Source organism: Octodon degus, unplaced genomic scaffold (genome assembly GCF_000260255.1).
Source record: "Octodon degus isolate 3935 unplaced genomic scaffold, OctDeg1.0 scaffold00126, whole genome shotgun sequence".
Classification (NCBI taxonomy): Eukaryota; Metazoa; Chordata; class Mammalia; order Rodentia; family Octodontidae; genus Octodon; species Octodon degus.
In genome coordinates, this window is record NW_004524702.1 from 1,221,710 (window position 1) to 1,245,900 (window position 24,191).

The following is a 24,191-nucleotide window of genomic DNA, read 5'->3' on the forward strand; positions in this document are numbered from 1 at the left end:
AAATCTAAAAGGTACAACCAATACTGTGAAAGAAATTGTGCAAGGGGAAGGAAAAACTGGAATGAGGACAAGGACAAATGAAAGCAGGGGAAAAATACAGTTAGCTATATATGTAGAATAGTTTAGATAATTGTACTGTCAATTTCTGCTGGTCTTTTGAAAGAAGCAGTTAATGCTTAAACGTTTTTTTTTTTCTTTTGAATTTCTTATAACTTCTTTGTTGTTTCATTTTTTTCTTTAAACAAATCTTACACATTTATATCTGGTACTCTGAGCAACTAGTTTGGGGACAGCGTCATGTAATATGGCAACCATTGCTGAATTCCCATTGCTTTGTTTGTGAAATCTTCTATCTTTTCTAATTTTTTTCTCCTTTTTTCTATCACTATTTTGTATTCTTTATTTTTATTTTTTTTTTAATGTATTTTCTACAGGGTCTACCAGGTCTCACGACACAGGTTGGACTCATGATTTCTCCTGTTTTCAGACTCTCAGGTGCTGCGTTTACAGGCACGTGCCACCACGCCCAGTCTCAACTGCCATCTTGGTTTGAACCCCCAGCCCCTGCATCTGCCTAAGCAGGTGCTTTAATCTGCTGAGCTATCCAGCTGGCCCTATTTTGAATTCTTTAAAAAAAAATTTAAACACCTGTCCACATCTCAAACAACTGGGCCTCCTGCCCAGGCCCGAGGGAGTCAGGTGCTACCGCGGCCCTACCACCCAGAACGCACCCGATCTCGTCTGATCTCGGGAGCTATGCAGGGTTGGGCCTCGTTGGTACTTGGATGGGACACAGATACTGTTACTGCCTGACTTGAGCCACAGTGCAAGAACTAAATTTCTGCAAATTTTGAGAGCCTTTGAGTTTAGTAGACAGGCTGGTAAACCACAGCCTGTGGGCTGGCCTCCTTACTTTATAAACAGAACTTTATTGGAGCAGCGCTGCCCACTCCTGGATGAAGTCTAGGCAGAACTGGGCACAGCAACAAGACCTTACGGGCTCCGGGCCTCTGCGCTCCCGTCCTGCCCAAGGGGAGCGTGCCGCGCTCTAAAGCCAAGCACTCTTGCAGTCAAACAGCTTCCACAGAGATTTTCTGCTCCCGTGAGTAGACACCAATCTGGCAGCTTAATAATACCCCGAATAAGAATGAGTATTTTGATTTCCGGAGCGCCATAAACCACTGGAGATGAACGTAATTTCTTTAAACGCTTCTGTTTGGTGCCACTCTGTGTCCCGTAAATCTGTTACCCTGACAGCTCCGCTATAGTGAAAATGGAATTAAACCCATTACGAAAGGTCGCTGCACAGGGATGAAAAGGCAGCTGGCTTTTAAATGTTAATAACGCTGATATTTTTCAAATACAAACAAAACATCCTACTTTGTTTTATAATTCTGTCCCTTCAAAGTGCTGCTGAAAATGAAAGCAGTTAAGGAAAAAAAAAAAAAAAAACTGTGTCAAGTAATACAGCTCCACGCTGGTGACAGTGCGGGCGCCCTCCCTGTGCTGAGCCCTCAAGGGGGGACCCGCCCTGCCCTCAGGTGTGCTGTCTCACACACCCAAGCGCTACTGACACGGACACTGGAGCACAGGCAGCACCGCGTGAGGGCGCCACGAGGCGAGGGCCTCCGTCCCTCTGCCCACCGCCCGCTTCGGGCACACTCGCCGCTGTGCTCCCCAAGACTGGGACCAGTCCCCCTAGCTGCCGCCTTTATAAACAAGGAGCACAAGAAGCGTCTACATGCTGCATCACCAGAACTGCTCTCCCCACGGCTCTGCTCCGTGGCACCCTGGAGCAGGAGGACACTGCTGACCACAGCCCCCAAGGCCCTCGGGCTCTTCCTCAACCACCACGTGTGGGTGCCTGCAGCTGTCACTGCGTGGAGGGCGAGGGTGCCCCACCCTGAGCCTCTCAGGAGCTTGGCGACTGCACAGCCGTGACAAGGCGCCGCCAAGCAGGGAAGCGCCTCTCCTGCCTCCTTCCTCCACGGCCATCTGCAGGGCGCTTCACTGGGTGGCCCGTGAAGCACCAGCAGGAGAGCCTCTATGTTCACAATGGGGAGCTGATTTAATTCTGTGCATAACGTGATATTAAACCCGATGACGACGCCAGCACCGCCCGAGGCGGAGAGCCACCAGCGGACACCCTCCAGGCCCACGCGCTGCACAGCTGTCAACCCTCGCCACCCAGCCACGGTGCTCAAGTCTTCCTTGCTCAGGTCTGCAAGCCCAGAAGGTCTGCAGCCACTTGGAGAAGAGCCCACGCTTAGCAGCCAGAGGTCCGGGACAGCACAGGCATGCTGAGTGACAACTCAGCTCTGGGGCTCACGGTCGGCCGCACCCCTAAGATGCCACCTGCCCGTGTCCTGAGCTGCCCTGCAGGACCCAAGTCTCTGTGCGACCCTCGTGATAGGCACCTCCTCCCAGTGAGCCACAGGCTGGAGGGCGCTGCTGGGGCAACTCATCAGCCGAGTGAGAAGCCGCCTTATCAGGTCTGTGTGTGTGCTTCTCGCACAGCTCTACCCAGTCCATATCTATACCTGTGTCCTACCCAAAGCTGAGCTGGACCATATGACGTAGCTCAGTGGAAGGCCCCCAGTTCAGAAAGCGGGGGAGGAAGAGAAGGAAGGAGAGAGAGAAGGGGGGTTAGGGCAAGGACAGGGAGGGCCTAGGGAGGGGAGCCCCCCCCCCATTCTGCGCTGCTCCCACCCTGCTCCGAGCTGAACTCAGTGCCTGCCTAGACTCCCCCACCCCCAGCTTCTCAAATTCCTAAGCCTGAGTCCCCTAGACCTCTGTCCCTACCCACCTCGGTCCTGCTGCTTCACTTCTACGCTACTCCGATTCTCTGCCACAGTGAGAGACGGGATTGAAGCCAGCACTTTCACACGAGGCTGCCATCCAGCCCCTTGCCGCCCTCAGGATCGCAGTTCTCAGGCTGGGCTTGAACTTGTGATCCTCCTGCCTCAGCCTCCTAGACTGCTGGGATTATAGGCATCACCCAGCCTATGAAGACAGTAATCTGAAGGGATTCACTGATAGGCTTTTAGTTTACTGGACCAAGCGTTCATGATTTCTGTGAAACAAAGCTTTTAACAGGACTTCACTGTCAGAAGTGCCACACAGCTGCCATGGAAACGGAGTCTGGAACGCCTCAGAATTGCCCTAGTCTGATCCCTCACCCCCTCCAGAAAAGAAAAGCCTGATTATAAATGAAAGATCACAGAGGATAGCTGTTTGAGGCAGAGATACTACGTGAGGCAAAAAGAGCTCACCCAGAAACTTCCAAACTTAGGACTAAACACCCACTGGAGGCCGCCTGCCTCAGTCACCCTTCCGTTGTTTGGGTCCAACACCTGCCATGCACAACCTGAGGAGAAAGATTTATTCTGACTCACAGTTCAGAGGCTTCTGTCCACATCTGCTGGCTCCCTGTCAAGGATAGCATGGTGGAGGGGAGCCCCTCATGATAGCAGCCAGGAGGCAGAGACTGGAAGAGCCAGAGTGAGGGGTCCACCTCAGCGCCACATCCCAGGACCCAGAATGCAGTGCCTCACCCAGGCTACTTAGAGAGGGCAGCACCACCCTTATTCCTAGTGCCTTGGAGCCTAGTACCGTACATGATCAACCTCAGCCTCACACATTCGAGATCCAGCCACCTCTGAAAAAGCCCCACCTATACCCACAGGAGGCTCTGGGGACATCGAGACACACAGCCCTGATGACAGTGACTGTACCACATACAAAGACTTAAAAAGAGCAATGCTAATAAATCAGATAATATAAATAACATCTCTAGACAAACGATTAAGATTGACTCAGGAAGAAATTAGATACCGCCAAGAGACTGGCTTTCCCACACCTCAGAAGGACGTGCAGAGCCAGCAAGGGGGCTCACAGGGGCAAGAAAATGCCCAGGAGGCTCCCGCTGAGGCCGCCACTACTCACAGACATCACAGCTGGAAAACTGCCTGGACCACCTAAACTGCTCAGGTTAGAAACGGAAAGCTGAGACACAAAATGCAACACACAGAAACCAAAGCTTTCAAACAGTTTTTTAAAGCCTGGGAGACACAGTGACAGGAAAATCTCATTCCGAATAACAAAAATGACAAGACTCCTGGAACAGACTACCTCGGTTACTTTTCTCTCATTGGTGGGACAAAATACCCAACACCCAAGGTTAACGAAGGAAAGATTTATTAGCTCACAGTTTGTGGAGGTTTCAGTCCATACTCAGCCAACTCCAAGGCAGATGCACACGGCGGAGGGCGGCAGCTCATGGTGGTGGAAAACAGAGCACACAACGGGAGGAGCCTCGGAGACGCTGGCTACGGAGGGCAGGTCTCCTTCCCTCACGTTTCCCTCAGGCTAACTGCCTTAGGCCAGGTGTAGCCCTCACACCCATAATCCCAGCACTGGATCAGGAATTAATCACAAACTCTACCCCATGACTGCATGAGGCTTTGGGGGGGACACCTACATACAAACCATAACACTGACGTAATAAGAAATGGGCAAAACTTAACAAAATACTACAAAACATTGACAGAGAACACAAAAATACCTTGAACAAAGCAGGAAATGGAAAGTGCTCTTCGATTCAAAGACCTCAGGCGGCACAGTAGGCGCACCTGGGGGTCCCTTGGACTAATACACCACTGCCTGCAAAATGACAAATGCACCCCACCTGCGAGCTGCTAACTCCAGCTGCAGCGCCTTGCCCTGCAGCTGGCCCTGCTCGTACAGCAAGGGAGTGTGCGCCAGGTTATTCCCTGCAGAGCCCTCCGTAAGGCGGCCGACGGGAGGTGACCCCGCCCACCGAGTGCACCGGTCAAATACACTGCTGCTCACACAAATCAGAGCACGATGCTGTGGTGGCAAAGAGGTGGCGTTCCACCACCCAAGTCCCACAACGGCTGCCAGATCTAGTACTGAAAGCACTCTTTATCTTAGCATATGGGAAGATATTACCAGTATAATCTTCACATAGAAATGGAACTCTCCTCCTTCCCATCCTGCAAGATGGCGGGCGAAAAAACTGAGAAGCCAGACCCTAAAGAGAAGAACCCGAAGCCCAGAAGGCTTCTGCCGTGGTACTGGTAAGAAGGGTAAGGTGAAGAAGGCAAAAAGGTCCAAGAAGGGGCAGCCCCACTGCAGCCGAAATCCTGTCCTGGTCAGAGGAATTGGTAGATACTCCCGATCTGCTATGCATTCCAGAAAGACTTTGTGCAAGAGAAAGTACACAGCTGCTAAATCAGAGGTTGAGAAGAAAAAGGAGAAAGTTCTTGCTGTGATCACAAAACCATTTGGCAGGGACAAGAATGGAGGTGCCCTGGTGGCTAAGCTTTGAAAAATGCCCAGATACTCCCCTAGTGAAGATGTGCCCCGAAAGCTCTTGAGCCACGGCAAGAAACCCTTCAGTCAGCCTGTGAGGAAACTCCGAGCTAGCGTCACTCCCGGCACCACCTTGATCATCCTCACCGGGCGTCACAGAGGCAAGAGCTTGGTCTTCCTGCAGCAGTTGGCCAGTGGCTTGCTGCTTGTGACGGGGCCTCTCAGCCTTAATCGTGTTCCTCTACAAAGAACACGCCAGGTATTTGTCATTGCCACCTCTACAAAAAAATTCACATCAGCAAAGTGAAAATCCCCAAACACCTCACTGATGCTTACTTCAAGAAGCAGCAGCTGAGGAAGCCCAGACACCAGGAGGGCGAGAGCTTCGACATGGAGAGAGACACCACATTCAGAGCAGCGCAAGGTGGACCAGTAAGTGGTGGACTCACAGATTTTAGCAAAACTCAAAGCTGTTCCTCAGCTCCGGGGGCACCTGCAATCTGTTTTTCCTCTGACAAATGGAATTTATCCTCATAAATTAGTGTTCTAAATTTTTTTTTCTAAATTTCTTACTAAGAACCTAATTAAATAACTGACACATTAAACAGAAAGCAAGCAAGCTCGCTCGCTCGCTCGCAATGCTGGTGGGCAAGTACCAGAACAGAGGCCGGACAGTCATTGCGCTGGAGTCCTGCCCGCTGGCCAGCTCTAGCGACAGTTTCATTACTGTCAAGTAGAGCGTGCACGCGGTTTTAAAAACCGGCGCCCAGAAATGTGCCTAAGAAGTGAAGCCATTCTCCAGCGCAGTCTCCTCCCAAGGTGATTTTGGCCACAGCTGTTTTTATTTTTACTGCCAGCAGTAATTCTACACCACTCCTTCTTGTATCATCACTTTAGGCAGTGCCGAGTGATCTTAAGCCTTGCAAGATAACGAATTGAGAAAAATTATTCTGTCTGACCCCTTTCCATTTTTATTGGTCTTATCGTAATTGTTTATGGGCCCGTATCACGTATTTTGACTTACCAGGAGTAAATTTCACTCTTGCCTGGCTGCGCTGTAAGAGGAAACAGCCTCAACCCGCGGACGGCGAGCAGGTCTTGGGCACTCACCCTGCGCGTAGAGGAGCTGCATATCCGAGTCTCTGCAGGCGACCAGGTTGCTGAGCAGGGCGATGACGCTCTGTGTGGTGTGGCCCAGAATGCTCTCCCGACGGCCCTGCGAGAGAGCACAGCGCCTGCTATCAGGCCGCATCTGCAGAGCGGCGACCCAGCGCGGCTCAGGGGTGCGCGCGCAGACTCTTCGCGGCACAGAGGTCCAGCCCCGCTCCAGCCCAAGCCCCGCCAGGCACCCCACCCGGCAGGGCACCGACCAGGGCTGAGTCCCCACCAGACAACACAAGGGCAGGGCTGCGGGCGAGGGAGGCCTCTCGGCCGTCCTGGGCACCCGCTGGGGTCCTGGCTGCCTCAGCCTGGCCCCGAGGGACACGGCACCACTCGCAGGGTGCGGCTCCCATGCAGCAGTGCTTAGGGAACTGAAGTGTTCTCTTCCCTCGCCATTGTACTCCACGCACCAGAGAAAACGGAGTAAAACAGAGGCGAGGGAAAATAGGTGACTCTTCAGTCTCTGTTTCTTTCTTTCTTTTTTCTGTTACATATGTGGTACAGGGTCTCACTACGCAGCTTGGACTTGTAGTGGTCCTCCTGTCTCAGCCTCCCTGGGGCTGGGACAACAGGTATGTGCCACCACGCCCAGACTCGGTGGCAGGATCAGCTCTGGGGCAGGGCCAGCACTGCACAGGGGTCGAACCGGGTCCTTGAGCTTGTCAGGCGGGAGCCTAGACTGCCAAGCTGCCTTCAGTCTGTTTCTTGTTTTAGACACTATAAGACAATTTCTTAGAAATTTAAAGGATCATAAAAGTCCCTGGCTTTTTTTTTCTCTCTCTCTTCCCCTGAATTACTAAAAATTACAAATAGATGACAGGAGCAACGATGAAGCTGGAGCTCCAGGCACAGGCTGAGGCAGGCCCACGGAAAGCACAAGCCGGGGGTGCCGGCCAGCCCTCGCCCTGCCCGGCTGCCCGTAACCCTCAGGCCTGCTCAGTTCCCACGCAGCTAGCAGCCCTGCGCTTGGCGCACTCTCCTGCGCACACAGAAAGGTGCAGCTTGCTTTTTCTGTTTTACTAGCACTGGTTGGTGAGCACGTCTGTTTCCAAGATTCAGTGATGGCAAATTACACTGCTGCACACACAGGTGTGCACGCATTGCTGTGGCAGGTGCTTGCACTCTTTCAGAGGATACCATGAAGGGGAACACCTGGGCCAGCTGGAGCCTCGCTTTCAGGGGAGGTTCCACATTGATTTCCACAGTGTGTGCAGCAGTCTTCACCAAGAGTGGAGGAGAAGGGTTCCTTTCTCTGGCTTTGTTTTCTTAAAGTGCTGCTTGGGGCAGCTTCGCTCCCTGTGTTGGCATGCTCACAGCTTCCGCGAGGAGCTGTGTAGCGTACGGCGTCCCTGTGGCTCTGTGCTCAGCCCAGGCCCAAGTGAACACCTCCCCTAACCACAGCACCGGCACTTGTGACCAAGGTTCCCGGCTTCCCACTCCTGTTCCTTCCTGCTGAGAGACCCAGCCCAGGACTCCACGCTGCGCCAGGACGGTCATTTTTGCACAGGACTTTCTAGGCACTAACTGCTTTCAGTACCCAGCAGAACAGAGCAGAAAGAACAAAGGCCAGATCCCATCCACACCTCATGTACCAGAGCAGAGAGAAGACAACGCTCGATACACACAATACATGACATGACGACGGCAGGAGGCAGGCGCTCTGCGTGAAAACAGCGGAGGAAGCGGGGTCGAGGAAGGTGGCCCAGTGCAGGATGCAGTTTAAACAATGCCGAGCTACTCAGCAGAAGCATGGGCTGCTCCATCTACAGGCCAGTGCGGGCTGGGGCACTGCATTCGTGGTCAGAAGATGATGCTGGGCTGTGGGCGACACCTGTCTGGCCGGAGCTCTAGCTGAACGCCTGCCTTCCAGGCCCATTTAACCCTAGCACTGCCCACCTGCTCCACAGATCCAGGGGAGCCACTCACAAAAGCACTGGCATTCGGTACGTTTTTGCCAGTAGATCTCCAGTTTTTAAAATCTATTTAGTTATCTCCACCTTTGTATGTAGTACAGGGTCTATAGGGTCTCACTACGTAACATCGGCACAGCTAGGCACGGCTGCTGGAGGGCACTGCCGCTTCCACGTGAAGACACGGTGCTCGGGGAGGCCCTGTGAGGGTCTCTGGCAAACCTCCACGCTGCGCAGCCCAGCGCCGAACCCAGCTTACCGCCGAGAAGAACGCGCAGGGAGACTGCACTGTGCTGCTAAGCAAAGCTGACAATGCTCCGAAGTGCGGTTACCACAGTCAGCCTGGCATTTACTTGTAGACTGTGGCAAAAATCACAAAAAATCAAGTTTTTTTCTTAGCACAAGGTGGTATCCCCCCACTCACCCTGGTGAGAACTTATACTAATCAACACAAGAAATACTGCACTGTAATAGAATGTGCAAATTCTCAGAACGGAGGCTGCCTTTCTCCAGTTCCCAGAGGAGGCGGAGACTGTCCCACTCACAGGAGCCGGGGCCTGCGGCAGGTCTCTGGGCTGTACTCCCCTCCCTTCCTCCAGAGAGGGACAATGCCAGCCTCGCACGGTGTGCTCCGGGGCCAGGAGCCGGGCATAGAAGGGGCTCAGGTTCGCTGCCCTCTCTAGGGTCGCCTGCCCAGGCCTGCGGGCGGAGTTCACACCATCTCTGACTCCATAGGCAGGGACTGGTCAGGGTGGGGCAGGGAAGAGGTGCACCTGGGTGATCCCAGCCTTCCCAGTGCAGGGCGCAGGGTCCATGTGGACACAGGGTTTGTAGCAAGGCACCCACGTGAAGTGCAGGAGCAGCTAAAGTTAAATGGTACACATTAAAGATTACAGATACACAAGGACTTACAATAGACGGTGTGCAAGGTAATCTGCACGTGCTTGGTGGATTCTTCATTCTAAGTCATCTACCTGACTCTTAGCTTTTGGCCTTATGCAAAGTGGATTCTTCTTTCAATTTAAGTGGCTGCTCTTCCTTTCACACAACTGACTGTCCCTCCCTGGAGAGGCTGTAGGAGGAGAGGCCCACGCTGCCCACTCGGACCCCACAGCTGCCCACACCTCGCCCAGACAGCAGGAAGGGGGCGCAGGTGGGACCAACAGCAGGGCACGCGTCGGGGCCTGGAGGGCCAGGAAGCGCGTGGGGGCCACGGGGCACCGAGTGCAGCCGTGCAGGTCAGGGGCTGGGGACCCAGGAGCGCTAGGCAGCCCGGGAGAGTCGGCTGCACAGCCACTCAGGCAGGGCCGCTGGCCCCTGGCCGAGGCTTCCGGGGTCCACACTAAATCGTGGCTGAAACTTAAGTGCGGAGGATGTACATTTTCTTGGCATTCGGTGACCTTAAAAACAAGCTGGAGATGCCCCACGCCCTCACTAGAGACAGCGATGCAGTGGAGCAGAGCCCGGCGGCCTGGTGGTCAGCTCCCGGGCCTCTGCGCCCTCCCCCAGCCCAACCCTCGCTCCGGCCGCACCGGGCCTGACCCTCAGGGGTGAGCCCCACTGCCCGCCAGGGAACCAGGCCGGCCAGCACCCTATCCCCGAGGATGTGAAACCAAAGCGCAGCGTCTTCCAGGACTTTCTTCAGAATTTAGACTTTCCACCGCCCTGATCTCCGAGTGCTGCAGTTTCAGGGGCCAGCGCTGCAGCCGGCTTGCTTTTATCCTCATACACACATCTCGGCGCGACGTCCGAAGCCCCAGATCCCGCTGCGCATCCGCACTCGGGAGAGCCCAGCCATCGGCCTTGGCCTACGGAGCTGAGCCCTTTCCTGGGGCAGCTCTTAGAGGATGGTATTTACAGCTGTCGGGAGACGGGGCGAGAAGGCGAATATAAGCAGCCCTGGCCACGAGAAATGAAAGGACAGAGTAATATCGGCTATTTTTGTTTTTAATGGAGCTCACTGCCTTCTCCGCGTGCCCCAGCAAGGCTGCGGTGTGGCGGGAGCCCGAAGGAGGTTTTGGGAAGATAATGGGCCTTTAATGATGAAAACAGTAAGAAAATTAAATCTAATCTTGTTCCATTAAGCATACTCTTAGCTCCCATTTTTAGTGAATTATTTTATTATGATTTTGCCTCTGTCTATTGAAATAACCTTTTATGGCAATTTGATCGGGAAGCACAAGTCAGCCTCACTTCCTGCCCACTCTGAGGCCCTGTGGGATTTATAAGAGATGCATCAGCTAGACTCTTACCCACCCTGCCATCAGGAAGCAGCCCTGCGGGAGACACACTTTGCTTTATACTTTCGTCTGTAAGGAGAGAGTTACACCACAGTGACCGTCTCACTTCCTGTGACGCACCACCTGCTCCTGAGCTGACCAGGGCCAGCCTGAAGGGCGGTGGGAAGCGCCCTCGTCCTGGGCTCTCCACGCCCAGCTGCCTCCCTGCTCGGCCTGCAGCCCCTGGGCCGTCCTGTGAGCCGGCTTCTGTCCTCTGCTGACTGCGCTCTTATTAGGGACCAGGACCGCAGGGCTGTGGCCTCGGCAGGAAGCCCCCACAGCTGGGAGACGTGAGTCCTGGAGCGCCTCTCGGGCACACGTGGGCACGCGCAGCCCCCCGCCCTGCGCTCGGTCTATTAGGGACCAGAGGACTTAGTGAGGCAATCTCTCGTTTGGAAAGAGCTATAGCTAGGAGAGAAGAGACGGGGAAAGGCAATGATCAGGCAGACCGCATCTCTTGCTTTTCCTATAACTTGCACTAAAGTCCAATGAAAGAAATGTCATAAAGCATCAAATAAGGAAACAAATTGCAACCACAGATCAAAACACATAACAGAAATACTAATTACTAATCCACATGCACCCAGTAATGTGGCAGCAACTGTCAAAACGGGGCTGGGGGAGAGGCAGCCAGGGCCACGCTGACAGCAGGCCCTTCGTGCGTCTTAGTCTGACACCGGGAGGGGAAAGTCAGGAAACACAGCACAGAGCTGTGACCAACACACTCACTCATGTTTATCTTGTATTTGTATAAATGTCAAATTCTGAGTCCTAGGAACAGGAAGAACCATTCTAAATGCAGACAGAATTGATAAGAGATCACCAAAGCATATGTAATACTTAATCTAAGAAGGAAAATGACATGACAGTTTACAACATCAAAATAAACCAACCCAGGATGAAAGACTTGTTGCTCAAAACTACAAAGAATTGCTAATAGAATAATCAAAGATACAAGTAGAAGGTTTGTGTCTGGTTGAGAAACAACATTATTAAAATGTCTACACTACTCAAAGCAATCTAAAGAATCAATACAATTCCTATTTTTTTAAATGACTTTTTCAGAAAGAAAAAAATGCTAAACTTCACATAGAATCTGAAGAAAAACTGAGGAAGCAAAATCACCACCTGTTTTTTTTTTTTTTTTTTTTAAAGGTAAACCCAGAGGTCTCTGCTGTTGTTTTATAGGGTGGTTTCAGAATGTACCACAGAATGATGTTTATCCACACAGTGTGGTGCCGGCAGACGACAAACGTGGACTCACAGGACACGCTGAATACAGACAGCCTGGAGAAGCCTGCACAGCCAGGCTCCAGGGACTCCGACAACGATCTCACGTGTGAGACCCTCTCACAGGAAGGGACTCTCAAAGCTAGATGCTCACGTGAAAAAGAATCGAGTTAGTCCCTGACATATCACGCTAAGATAAAATGGGGTACAGCTTTAACCACAACCTTGAAAGCTACCAAACTCCCGTCGGAGCCAAACAGAAAAGCTCCAAAACGCTGCTTTGGCAATGATTTCTTCGGCATCATACCAAAATCACACAGTAAATGAAAAACAGATTTGGTTTTAAGAGAAATCCATCAAACATGTGCCTTTCTGCTTACCAAAGCACAGAATCAGCAGAGTAAGACGACAACCACAGAGTGGGCAAAACCCTGGCAGGTCACGCTCCGCCGGGAGGTTCCTGCACCGACCTGTGGAGAACCCCTGCGCCTCAGCCAAAGCCCAAGACCCGGTGAGAAGAGCCTGAACGGCTCCGCACGGAAGATGCGGACTGCCAAGGAGCCTGCACAGAGATGCTCAGCATTGCTACCTCCACAGAAAAGGGGAGCCCCCATCGACGTCCCAGAGATGTCACCCACTTTAGCCTGGCCACGAGTACAGAATCACAGATGTTGGTGAGGACGCTGGAAATCGTGTACTGTGTTGGTAGAACTCTAAGATAGAACAACTGTTACAGATGTTCCTCAAAAATTTAGAGTAAGAGCACTCCTATGATCCGGCGCTTCACTTTGGCCTGTACACAAAATGCAATCTCAAAAAGACCTCGTTCCCTGCAGCTCTGGCACTACAGACGCAGCGGGAGGGCTGCCACGGGGAAGGAGGGTAGAGGCAGCGACAGCGGGGGAGGCAGGGCCGCAGCGAGACCCGAGAACCCTCTGTCTCAGAGACTGGGGAGGGCGCCGGGCAGCTGCCACCTGCATCCCAACCGGAGCAGGGGGATGCCCTCTGCAGGGTCCCAGCAGGCTGGATGCAGACACCCTGTCAGGTGGGAGCTCCATGTAATCCTGGGCTTGTAGGCAGCGAGCGGTGTGTGGGCTGGCCTGAGAAAAGTGCTCACCCCACTCTACCTGTAATCCTGGGAGCCCAGGCCACTCGGGAGGCAGCCTCGGGGGAAGGGGGCCGCAGTCCAAACCTGCGCCGCTCTGGGGTCAGAGGCACAGCGTGGGAAGGTGCAGCCTCCCAGACCCAATCGCCCAGCACAGAAAGGGGACCCCAGATCCCAAGCCTGCCTGGGGCCTGCACCGCAGGAGACAGGTGTTCCACACACAGGGCAGGACAGAGATCAGGAGTGTGTCCACCGGGGCCAAGGGCACAGCCAGACGTGTGCACTGGCACCAAGGCCAGCTCTGAGAGCAAGTGCCCACACAGCGCCTTTCACCACCTGTACCACAGCCCCCACCTCCACAGCCCCGGGGGCGCTTCTGGGTGTACCCCAAGAGATGAAGACTTCAACGCAAGCACAAACAAGGAACGCATCACCCCAAACCAGCTTTCCAGAAGATGCTGACAAGAATACCACATTCAGAGGCCAGAGGAGGATTGACTTGACTTTTTAAAAACATCAAAATGATATCAGGGGGCCGGGGAGATAGCTCAGTAGAATAATCACTTGCCTGGCAGGTGCAAGGCCCTGAGTTCAACCCCCGGTTCCACCAAAGACAAAACAAAACAAAAAGGTATCAATCATGTGTCTTCTCTGAACACAGCATAATAAAACTAGAACAACAAAAGAAACTTCAGAACCCTGTAAATTTATAGGGACTTAAGAACATGCTGCTGAGCAAACATCAGGTCATCAGAGAAATCAAAGGGAAACTTAGAAATTCTTGAAACAAATGAAGATGGAAATATAGGGAACTAGATTTACGGAGCAAGGCAAAGCAGTGTGAAGTACACTTTTAGTAATCAATGCTCACATCAAAAGTTTTAATGAACAACCAACTGATGCATCACCAAGAGTCAGCAGAGGCAAAACCCAGCATTAAGAGAAGGGAAAAAATCCAAGCAGAAAAAGTGGAACAGAGGCAGAAGGACATACTACTCCTACAATACTCTTAGCCCAGTGTCACGCTGGCCCAAAAATGGAAAATGTGAGGAACGAATCGAAATCGAGATCTCAGAAACAGTCCTACACATCAATAACCACCTCATTTTCTTTTCTTTTTATTTTATAAAAAATACCACATTTTCATGACCAAATAAGAGAACAACAAGTCATTATGCTGTGTCATTATCCTCAAGGCATTTCTCAGTACAAGACCAAAAAGACCCTTACAAAAAAGAAACAGACGATGACACGAACTTCCTTTCCTGAGAGCCAAGGTAAACTTTTAGTACAAATGAGACAAATTAGCACACATATTGAAGTAGTTTTTAAGCAACAGAATATGCAGTTTGGCAGCTGATTCTTACTAAGGTGCCCCAATGTGTCTGTGGGGAAGGGCAGCACTTCCTTCCATGGTGTGGGGACACTGGTGTCGACCGCAGGGGCTGGAACTCAATCTCACCTCTTGCCATGTACAACAGAACACCCGAAATGGGTCGAGGACCCCACGTAGGACCTGAAAGTATGAAACTACCAGGAGAAAACAGGAAAACCCCTTCAACGCCAAGGAGCAGGCAATGACCTCCAGGATAGGTGCTCAAATGCACCAGGACTCAAAACAAAAGCTGACAAAGGGATTAGAGCAGAGAAAAAAGCCTGTACACAGTAAGTGAACAATCCGCCAACTGGGACAAGACCTAGAGTGGGAGAAAATACCTGCTGGCTTTCCATCTGACAAAGACTAATTTCTAGAATATCCAAGGAGCTCAATGAATCAACCCAAACAAATGTTGTAACTTTTAAAAAATGAGCAGAACACATACACTCTTCCACAAAAAATGCAAATGGCAAAAAAATACTTGGAACATGCTCGTGTCGTGAGCCACCAGGAAAGAGCAATCCAAAGCTACACTGAGACATCACGTCCCAGCGCGGCTGGTTATTACTAAATAACAACAAGCTGTCAGGTTGCCAAGCAGCAAAGAAGAGCCCCCTCTGGCTGCAGGCGGGAGTGTGACCCAGTGCAGCCACTGTGCAGAGCAGGATGAGGTGCCTCCAAAGGCTAAGCCAGCTCTGGGGTATGACGGAGGCACACTGCTTCCGGATGCCCAACCAAAGGCAGCCTGTGTGGCACACCTGGCCACCTGGCCGCAGCGCTGCTCAGAGGAGCGAGGACAGACTTGGCCTGGGCGCCCGCTCTCCACTCACCCAAGGAGTGGGGAGGAAAACGCAGCGACACACGCACAGCAGGGGTGGTGCGCCTCCAGGAACGACACCCTCATCTGCAGCAAAATGAACAGAACTGAGGACTGCAGGAGAAGTACGCCAGACACACAGCCCTCCCAGCACGCTCTCGAGCATGTGTGGAGGCTAAACGCCACACCACGTGCCCGAATGCAGAATAGTACAGTGCAGACGGTGGCAGGGTAGATGGGGCAGGCGGCTTCGGCTCTTTGGGGGTTTTTAGGTTTTTCTTTTGTGTGTCTGTGCACAGTCTCACTGCAGCATGGACTCACAGTGATCCTCCTGTTTTCTGCCTCCCTAGTGCTGGGATTAGAGGCATGTGCCACCATGCCCAGACTCCATCACCAGCTCAGCGTGCCCAGGGGCAGAGCCAGCACGGCATATGGTGCCAAGGATCAAACCCTGGCCCCTGCGCTTACCTAAGCAAGCACTTAGTCCTCTGAGCTACCTCACCAGCTCTTGAGGCTTCAGGTTGATCTGTGTGCACTATCCCTACGTGCTACAATGTGCAAATTAGTATCCACTAACTTGTACAGGTGACACACATTAGCCAAAAATAAAACGCGTCAAAACGATTACAGTCCTTAAATCATGAGCACTAACTGGAAATTCTAAACTATACAGAGGCACTAAAAGAGTCATTTCATCCAGAAGACTGCTATTGAGGTCAGGGTGCGGCCGGGTTCACGCGGGTCTGAGGGTGTCAGCAAAAGGCACCACGACAGAGGCAGGAGCCAATGCGCAGGTGGGAGAAGTGACAAGGCTGAGTGGAAGAAGCTGGAGGCGGCGGGAGAAAGGGTGCACGTGCGTGCATGTGTTTGTGTGCGTGCTTGTGTGTGTGCCACCCACACACACGTGCCTACATCATCTGACTGCTCCTGAGTCCTTTCTAAAATATGATTAAAATGTCATTTCAGACTAAAAGTACTTGCACACAAACTTGCACCATGATTTTTCATTGTTAAAAATCTTTTTATTTATTTGGTACAGGGTCTTGCTAAGCAGCTCCGACTCACAGTGACCCTCCTGTCTGTCTCCCCAGCGCTGGGATTTCAGGTGTGCTGCACCACACCCAGTTTCAGTGGCCTGCACTGTACGTCCAGGGTTCCGGGGCCCGCACAACATGCAGTACTGGGATCAAACCCAGGTCCTTGCGCTTGCCAGCAGGCACTTAGACCACCACGCTCTTTCTCCAGCCCTGACCTATTCTGAAAACAATTCAAGCTAGCTATTATTCTCCAAGGTTTCTTCCCCCCAGTTTTGCATTTCCTTTCTCAGTCGTAGTGTGCCAGAGCACACACGCTGCGCTAACACCCGCACTCCTCCAGACAGCACGTCTAAACGGTGTCCGCACAAAGCGTTCCTGTCGAGCAACTAAGAGAAGCTGGCTGCAGACTGAACTTCCTTGCGTACGCATACGTTTTTCTTCTCTCCCCTTCCTCCTTCCCTTTCCCCCATCACAGTTCTTTTCTTCGGCAGTTTTCCCCAGTTCACGATGTCTGTTGTACGTTCTCCATCAATCTTCCCGCCAGTGAGACCGTGTGACGTTTCTCACGTGGGCATCACCTATCCCACTTACGAGGACGCTCTCGCACTGCACCCCTTTCCTACACACGTCTCAGCTTATCCTGCATGCTGGCTGAGTGGTACTCCATTATATTCAAAAAGATCTTTTTATCCGTTCTTCTGCTGATGGGTATCTAGGCTGTTTCCAAGATTTATTTTTTTTTTCTGTGAATTTTTTTTCTTTTTGTCAATTTTATTTTTAAAAAAATTTTATTCATTTTAATGAGAAAAAAGATAAATAGCAAAGAAACAGTTTCAAAACAAGTTAATAGGACAGTTACAATAATTAATACATTGCACATAGTTGTTTTCATAGTAGTTACTCAGAGGACAGGATGCAGACATCACTTGTCTAAACAATATTAGTACAAACCTTTCTTCTCATTGAACTAAGAGAAAGTAGCTATATTTCTAACAACTTGTATACACCTATATACATATTTTTCCCTAAAAAATGGTCCTGTATTTATATCCCTCATTTTGTTTTGTTTTGTCAGAGATGGTCCTCCACTGCTGTTAGGGAAGCTGTATTTGGAGAAGCCTTTAAAGGACCTTTTCATACTTGATGCCAGTCCAAAGACTGCAGGTGCCTGAATTCAGCAAAACAACCCAATATAGTCCAATAGTCCTTAATAGTAGCGGGTTCTCAGCACAACTGGCAATTGTCCGAAGTTGTTGACTTGAGCCTTTTACAGCTCAGCATATTAATATAGCTTTACTTTTTACACTTTTCTGCTGGATGGTTAAGACCAAGTTAAAGCAAGACCTATATAACTAAAAATGTAACTTTTGCTATCTGACAAGGTCAGTCACATCCCCTCAGGATCTACCCTGGAACCGTGTACAGCACCTTGTGGATCTTCTGTCAGTGTCAGCCATCTGGAGGAGTCACAGCCACTGCCTGACCGATTTGCTCTCTGTGAAAGCCTGAGAGAATTTTTTTTCCCTCTATGTGACTCTCATTAGACACATTATGCATCATCGATCACTTTCCTCTGTGGCCCCATCATCTCCTCGATCAGAAAATTTGGGACACCACTGAGTTACAGGATGTCACAGCAGGGGTCCTCTTACGCCCTGAGTCCTCACTGACCTTGAAGGGCTAGGGCCAAAATACTGGCTATCTTTTTGCCCATGGTTCTGCCTAAGTTTTGGCCTGCAAACTTCAGCTGCTAAGCATCCAGAAGAGAAGCTACTAGTGCTATTATCCTCTAATAGAGGCACTTAAGTGTAACTTCACTGTCTGTCTGCGTATCACATACCTCAGACGTAAAGGGAAACTGCTATTTTCCAACAACCATGGACGTTCTGTTTCCAAGATTCAGCTGTCACAAACTGTGCTGCTATAAACACTCGTGCACATCTTTTGCTGTGGGATGTTTTTATTTCTTCTGGGATGATAGCCAGAAGAGGAATAGCTGGGTCAAATGGGACCTCTAGGCCTAGTATTTTTGCAGACTCTCCACACTGACTTCCACAGTGGCTGTGCCAGTGTGCAGCCCACCAACTGTGGAGAAGGGTTCCTTTCTCCCCACAGCCTCGCCAGCATTTGTTATCAGCTGATTTTTTGATGACTGACATTTGTGCTGAGGTGAGTTAGAATCTCAGCATCATTTTAATTTTTATCTCAAATGATCAGTAACTTGAACATATTTTCATATATTTATTTGCCATTTGTGTTTTTTTCACCTAAGAAGTGTGTATTCAACTCAGACGCCCATTTTCAGACTGGGCCTTTGAATTTTGGGGGTCTGATTTTTTTCAATTCTTTATATGTTCACGATAAAAATTCTCTGTCTGTAGGACAGCTGGCTGTAATTTTTTTCCAATTCTCTGGACTGTCTTTCCACTCTGTTGGCGATTTATTTTGTTGTGCAAAAGCTTTTTCATAAGATGACATCCTATTTGCTGACTCTTTATATTATTTCTCTTGCAGTCTAGTTCTGTTCATGAAGTCTCTGCCTACCTCTATGTCTTTGAGATTTTTGCTTATTTTCTCTATTGTAATATTTAGATCTTTGATCAATTTTGGCTTTAGTTTAGTGCACGGTGATAGACATGGGTCTAGTTTTAGTCTTCTGCATGTGGAGAGCCGGTTTTTCCAACATCATTTATTAAAGAGGCTATCTTTCTTCCAGCGAAATGTTTGGCCCCTTTGTGCCAAAGAGAAGGTGGCTGAGCGTGTCTGGGATGCGTCTGCGTCTTCGTTCTGTTTCACTGATCCTCAGAGCCGTTTAGAAGAATACAACCAAGAAAGAAAACTATAAGCCAATCTCCATCATGAGCACTGAGGTGCAAAAATCCTCAATAAGATACTGGCAAACAGGGTACAACTAATCATCCAGAAGATTACACAGCATGGCAAGCAGGACCGACACCAGGGATGCAGCGACGGCTGAGCACACGCAAATCCGTGTGATGTGCCACATTAATGGGACCAAAGACAAAAGTTACACAATCACCTCAATAGATGCAGAAAAAGCTTTTGATGAAGCCCAACACCTATTCATGATTAAAAAAAAAACCTACAGAAAATTGGGATACATGGTCTCTACCTCAGTCTTATAAAATCCTTCTACAATAGATCAACAGCTGGTATCATATTAAATGGTCAGAAAATGAAAGCTTTCACTTTAAAATTAGGAGCAAGACAAGGATGTACACTATCACCACTCCTATTCAATTCAGTTCAGGAAATATTAGCCAAAATAACTAGAAAAAAATTGGAAAGGAAGCAGCTAAATTATCATTATTTGCACATGACATGATACTCTACGTAGAAGACCCCAAAAACTCCACCTAAGAACTTTCGGGTTTAATATCCAAATTCAGTAGTGTAGCAGGACACAAAGTCATCAATCAAAAGTCAGCTGCACTTCTGTACACAAACAAGCTCATAGAGAATAAATAGGGAAAGCACACCCTTCACGGTAACATCCAAAAACATGGAATACTTGGGAATCAATCTAACCGAGGATGCCTGGTGACTGACAGTGGGTGGCCGCTGGCGCCGAGGATGGCCGCAGTTCCCTTTGGGGAGCTCTGGCCCACACCTTGAGCATCGCTTCCTGGCTCCAGAGGAGAAGAAGGTTCAGTCTCCTGGAGAAGCTTGTTGCATTGACTTTCCTGATGGAAACCTGGGTTTCCTCACTGTAGGAGGAGCTTGGGACCTTACTATTGCTCGGGGTGGCTGTGGTACTTTGGGAGGAACGCTGGTCCTTGGCTTGAGTGTCATTCCTGGCTCCAGTGCAGATCCCTCAACCTGCTGGCACAGACCCTTCAGCCTGCTGGTGCAGACTTCCTAGCTCCCACCACCGAACTTTGGGCCTTCCCAGCACAGGTCCGTGAAGCGGGCCTGCATGAGACCCTGTCGTGGGCTTGCGGCCTCCAGGTGGACTTGTGGGAGGCACAGTTAAGGCTATAGGCCTTCAGTTGGACTTGTGCAGGACACTGCCATGGAAACAGGGCCCTCAGGTGGGTTCTTTTGGTCTTCAGTGTGTGAACCAATTTCCTGCACTCTTTGTATTTGACTCTTAGGGTGGTTATTATTTAAAAAATCATATAAATTATGTGTCCTATACTGTTTTCCTTGCAAACCCTGACCACAATAGGATGAAAAACAATGAAAAATACAGTACCAAAAATACTATACCCTAAAAAAGGAGACCGGGAAGGATATCAGAAGGTGAAAACAGCCCTTGTTCTCGGATAGGAAGAACCAATGTACAGTAAAAATGGCCTCCTCCCCAAACTGCTATACAGGTTTAACTCAATCCCAATCAAAATACCATTAACATACCTCATGGATCTAGGGAGAATATTCCTAAACTATTCATTTGGAACCAGAAAAGACCTAGAATGGCAAAGGCAACTCTGGGCAACAAAGGCCAGTCGGGGGCATCACAGTCACAAATTATACCAAAGCTACTGGGATAAAAGCACCAAATAATTTAAATAAGTTCAGGTAATCACAAATTTTTTAGAAGCCACAGTAACAGAAAAAAAAGACATGAAATCAATGAACTGGTACCAAGGTCAGCACTCTGGGAGGGTCCCGGGTCAGCTGACAGCTGTCACACGGCAAGTCCTCACCGGGCAGTGTCAGCTGCTGGCCACTACTGGTGGCACTTGTTCACTTGTCCTTGACCTCACAGGACTAGAAAACAAATTCCTGGATACCCCCTACTAGCTAGGAAGAACTAAAAGGATGCCCAGTTTCCCTAACTCTGGAACAATGGAAAATGTGACGAAATATATTAATATGCAAACAACAGTGCCCAGGACCGTGATCCCCAAGGGACACCATGCAGGCTTGACAGAGGGGCACAGCGAGCAGGAGCTCAAGGGGAGGCGGGAGCCCTGGAGAGGCCGGCAACCTGGGTGAGCGAGCTCGGGAATGCCAGGGCCATTGGAGTTCATGAGAAAAAGCTGCAGAGAGGAAGGACCGTGAGAGACGGATCCTGTGAAGCTTCAGTGGGGCAACACCATACAGGTCGGGCAAGAAAACGCTTCTATGCACAGCAGGAGCAGCAGCTCCTTCCAGAGCTCCACAGGTCTGAGCAGGGGTCATGCTGGCCTTGTGGGTCCAAGCCCTGGTGAAGGAGCTCAGCAGGCTGCGTCGCAGGAATGAGGACAGTACCATTCTAGAGCACAGGAAATGCCAGACCTGCCTACGGGAGCTGGGACGCAAACCCTGCCTACATGGGCCTTACCGCTAACCAGGGAAAGTCCAGCACTGCAGACTGCAGGCTGCGAGAAGCCCCGTCAGCGCAGACACCCAGCCGCAGTGGAGACAAGGGCCGCCACGAGGGCCGGCTGCTGTGGGGCCGCTCCCCAGCCAAGCCCTGCGTGGTGACTTAGAAGGCCATAGGAAACACAATTCCTCCAGGAGCTGTAAAATCTGATCTCAAAACACTAAAAACTATCAACTATAAATGTGTATGGGGTGAGACCCTGTAACAAATACATAAATGAAAGAAATGTGTATGGAAATTTTTAAAAATCGCTCACGCTGCGGGTCTTTTCCTGCAATCTGAGGTATGAGAAGCAGCTTGGATGGCGCGAGCACAGTGCAGGCCTCTCGCCACACTCCGCGCACACTGCAGGAGAGCGTCTCTGCCCGCCTCAGGACGCGGCTGCGCCTTCCTACCATATATCCTTTCAGTGTGGTGAAACTCCTGTGGCACTCCTCAAATGGCCAAGTTCCTCGGCCAGCGCCACGTCTCCAGTACATCTTCCCGTTCCCACACCCCAAGGCGGCACTTGCCACCTCGCCAAGTCCAGCTCAGCTGCCTGAGCCAAACATGTAGGTCAGCAGAAGGCAGGCAGCATCACAGGCAAACTCTGCAGACAGCAGTTCCAAAGTCTGCGCCTTGCGTTACCCTCTCTGCTATTCCACTGAGCTGCACTGCTGGGGCCCAGTCTGTGCTTCCACCGTCTTTGCGGTGCTGTGTCACTGCGGGGTTCACCCCCCTAATCACAGAGCGAACCACCCGTGGGCACCACAGGAGCGTGCAACAGGTCACGGCTACTCACACCACCATGCACTGGAGTCACTGAACTCAGAGCAGCAAGCCCATAGCAGAGAGACAGCGCCTATGGGACAGGGCACCTGCCTCCACTGCACGTGGGAAGAGAGGAGGAGAGAAGGGGACACAGGGTGGGCAGGGCAGGAGCAGGGTCCGCAGGTGTGCTCGAGGGCATGTTCAAGGACAGTGTTATGGTTTGTGTCTAGTCATCCCCCCAAAGCCTCATGCAGTCATGGGGTGAGGACTTCTAGAGTTTGTGTTAACTCATGATCCACTGGGATTATGTGTGACCCAAGTCTGGGATTATGGGTCTTAGTACTGCTGGGATTACCCATAGGTGGGTAAGTACTGGGAAGTACCCATAGGTGTGAGTACTTCCCCTACCCTGGGGCAGGTAATTTGCATTACAATGTAAGGTGGGAAGAGAAGCCAGCTGCTTGAGCTGCCGCTACCCCTCCCTTGCGCTCTTGTTCTTTGCCGCCACCATGAAAGGTTGCTTTCTGCTCTGTGCTGCTCTGCCTTGGACCCAGCTGAGCATGGACTGAAACCTCCAGTAACTGTGAGCTAAATAAATCTTTCCTTCCTTCATTTTGGGTGTCAGGTATTTGTCCCAGCAACGAGAGAAAAGTAACTAAGACAGACAGACAATACAGGGATCACACAGTCTGCCTGGCAAAAGGCTGGGCAGGTACAAGGGGGCAGAAGGAAGGGAGGCAGCTGGGTGGATGGTCAGACCCAGGGGTGGCTGAAGACCATGGGGAACAACAGTCCTGAGCCAGAAGGATGGGGCTCGGGTCTGGGTGGAGGCACAAGACTGGGTTGTGGGGGAGGGCTGTCCAGCCATACAGGGTCAGGAACAGGTGCTGAACAGGAGTGGAGGTGTGAGTGTGTGCGAGAAAGCAGGTCATGGGTGAGGGAGGTGAAGCCGCGAGGTCCAAGTGAGGTGCAGGCTGTGCACAAGATCCCTGGGGCACCACGATGGGGTGGAGGCTGGCGTGGAAGGCACAGCAGTGTGGCGGGCGGCAGATGGAGGCCGAGGCTGCTGAACACAAGAACAGCGGCACTGTGGGCATGCGGCTCTGTGCTGTGCGCTGCCCCCAGGTACAGGGTGCACCCCACGCCTGGTCGCCCGTCGCAGATCGCTGGGGCTGGGCCAGTGAGAACAGGCCTGCCAAGGCATCCCCAGTGTCCCAGCCTGTCCTGCGAGGGCCCTGCTGCCACGCACCCCAGAGGTGAGGGCAGGGCAGTCACCCCAGAGCAGAGACCCTGCCGTGTCCCGGGCTGTGGGGGGATGGGAGGAGCTCCCAAGCGGTGTCCAGTCACAGTCTACCTGAAGCCCCCCTCACTTGCCCCTCCCCACTGGGCCCCCCAAAGGCTCTCTACAGTCTCCGACCAGGGCTTGCGGCACTGTGGTTCTTTTTCTTTTTTCAACTCATTATTAACTTTACTGAAAATCAATAATAATTATATAGCAAATTAAAAATTGTAGACAAATACTGAAATGTGAAAGTTATAAGATGTAGACAGAGTGAATTTTAGAAAAATATTTCTGAAATGAATACGTAACACATGATTAATAAGATTATACATTATAAAAAATTATTTACAAACTTAAATGAATATAACAATAAAAATTGATACATTTTGACTGATATCAACATATCAATACTTGATGAAAAATACCTGTTCAATGTTATGCCTAAGATGTTTGATATTCAGACAGATAGTGAGGTTAAGCTTAATAGCCTAGGTTGTATGGTAATAACAATAAGCTTTTCTTCTGGAGAGTTAACAACCTAAGTTTGCAGACCAAAATTAGAGAAAAAGGAGGGCC

The 24,191-nt window shown here is 50.8% G+C and overlaps 1 protein-coding gene across 9 annotated transcripts in view; it reads right to left on the reverse strand.

Moving 5' to 3' along the window:
* Ulk4 (unc-51 like kinase 4) overlaps positions 1-24,191 on the reverse strand; it is a 380,871-nt gene that overhangs the window by 167,676 nt on the left and 189,004 nt on the right. For 6 of the 9 annotated variants that reach the window (XM_023700793.1, XM_023700796.1, XM_023700795.1 and 3 more), the window contains one exon: positions 6,445-6,550. The exons of 2 other annotated variants lie outside the window; for them this stretch is intronic. In XM_023700793.1, coding sequence (XP_023556561.1) covers positions 6,445-6,550 — 106 coding nt within the window. Of the gene's footprint in view, positions 1-6,444; positions 6,551-11,377; positions 11,456-24,191 lie in introns of those variants that run through there. One more of the 9 variants, XM_023700800.1, reaches the window with a different exon arrangement.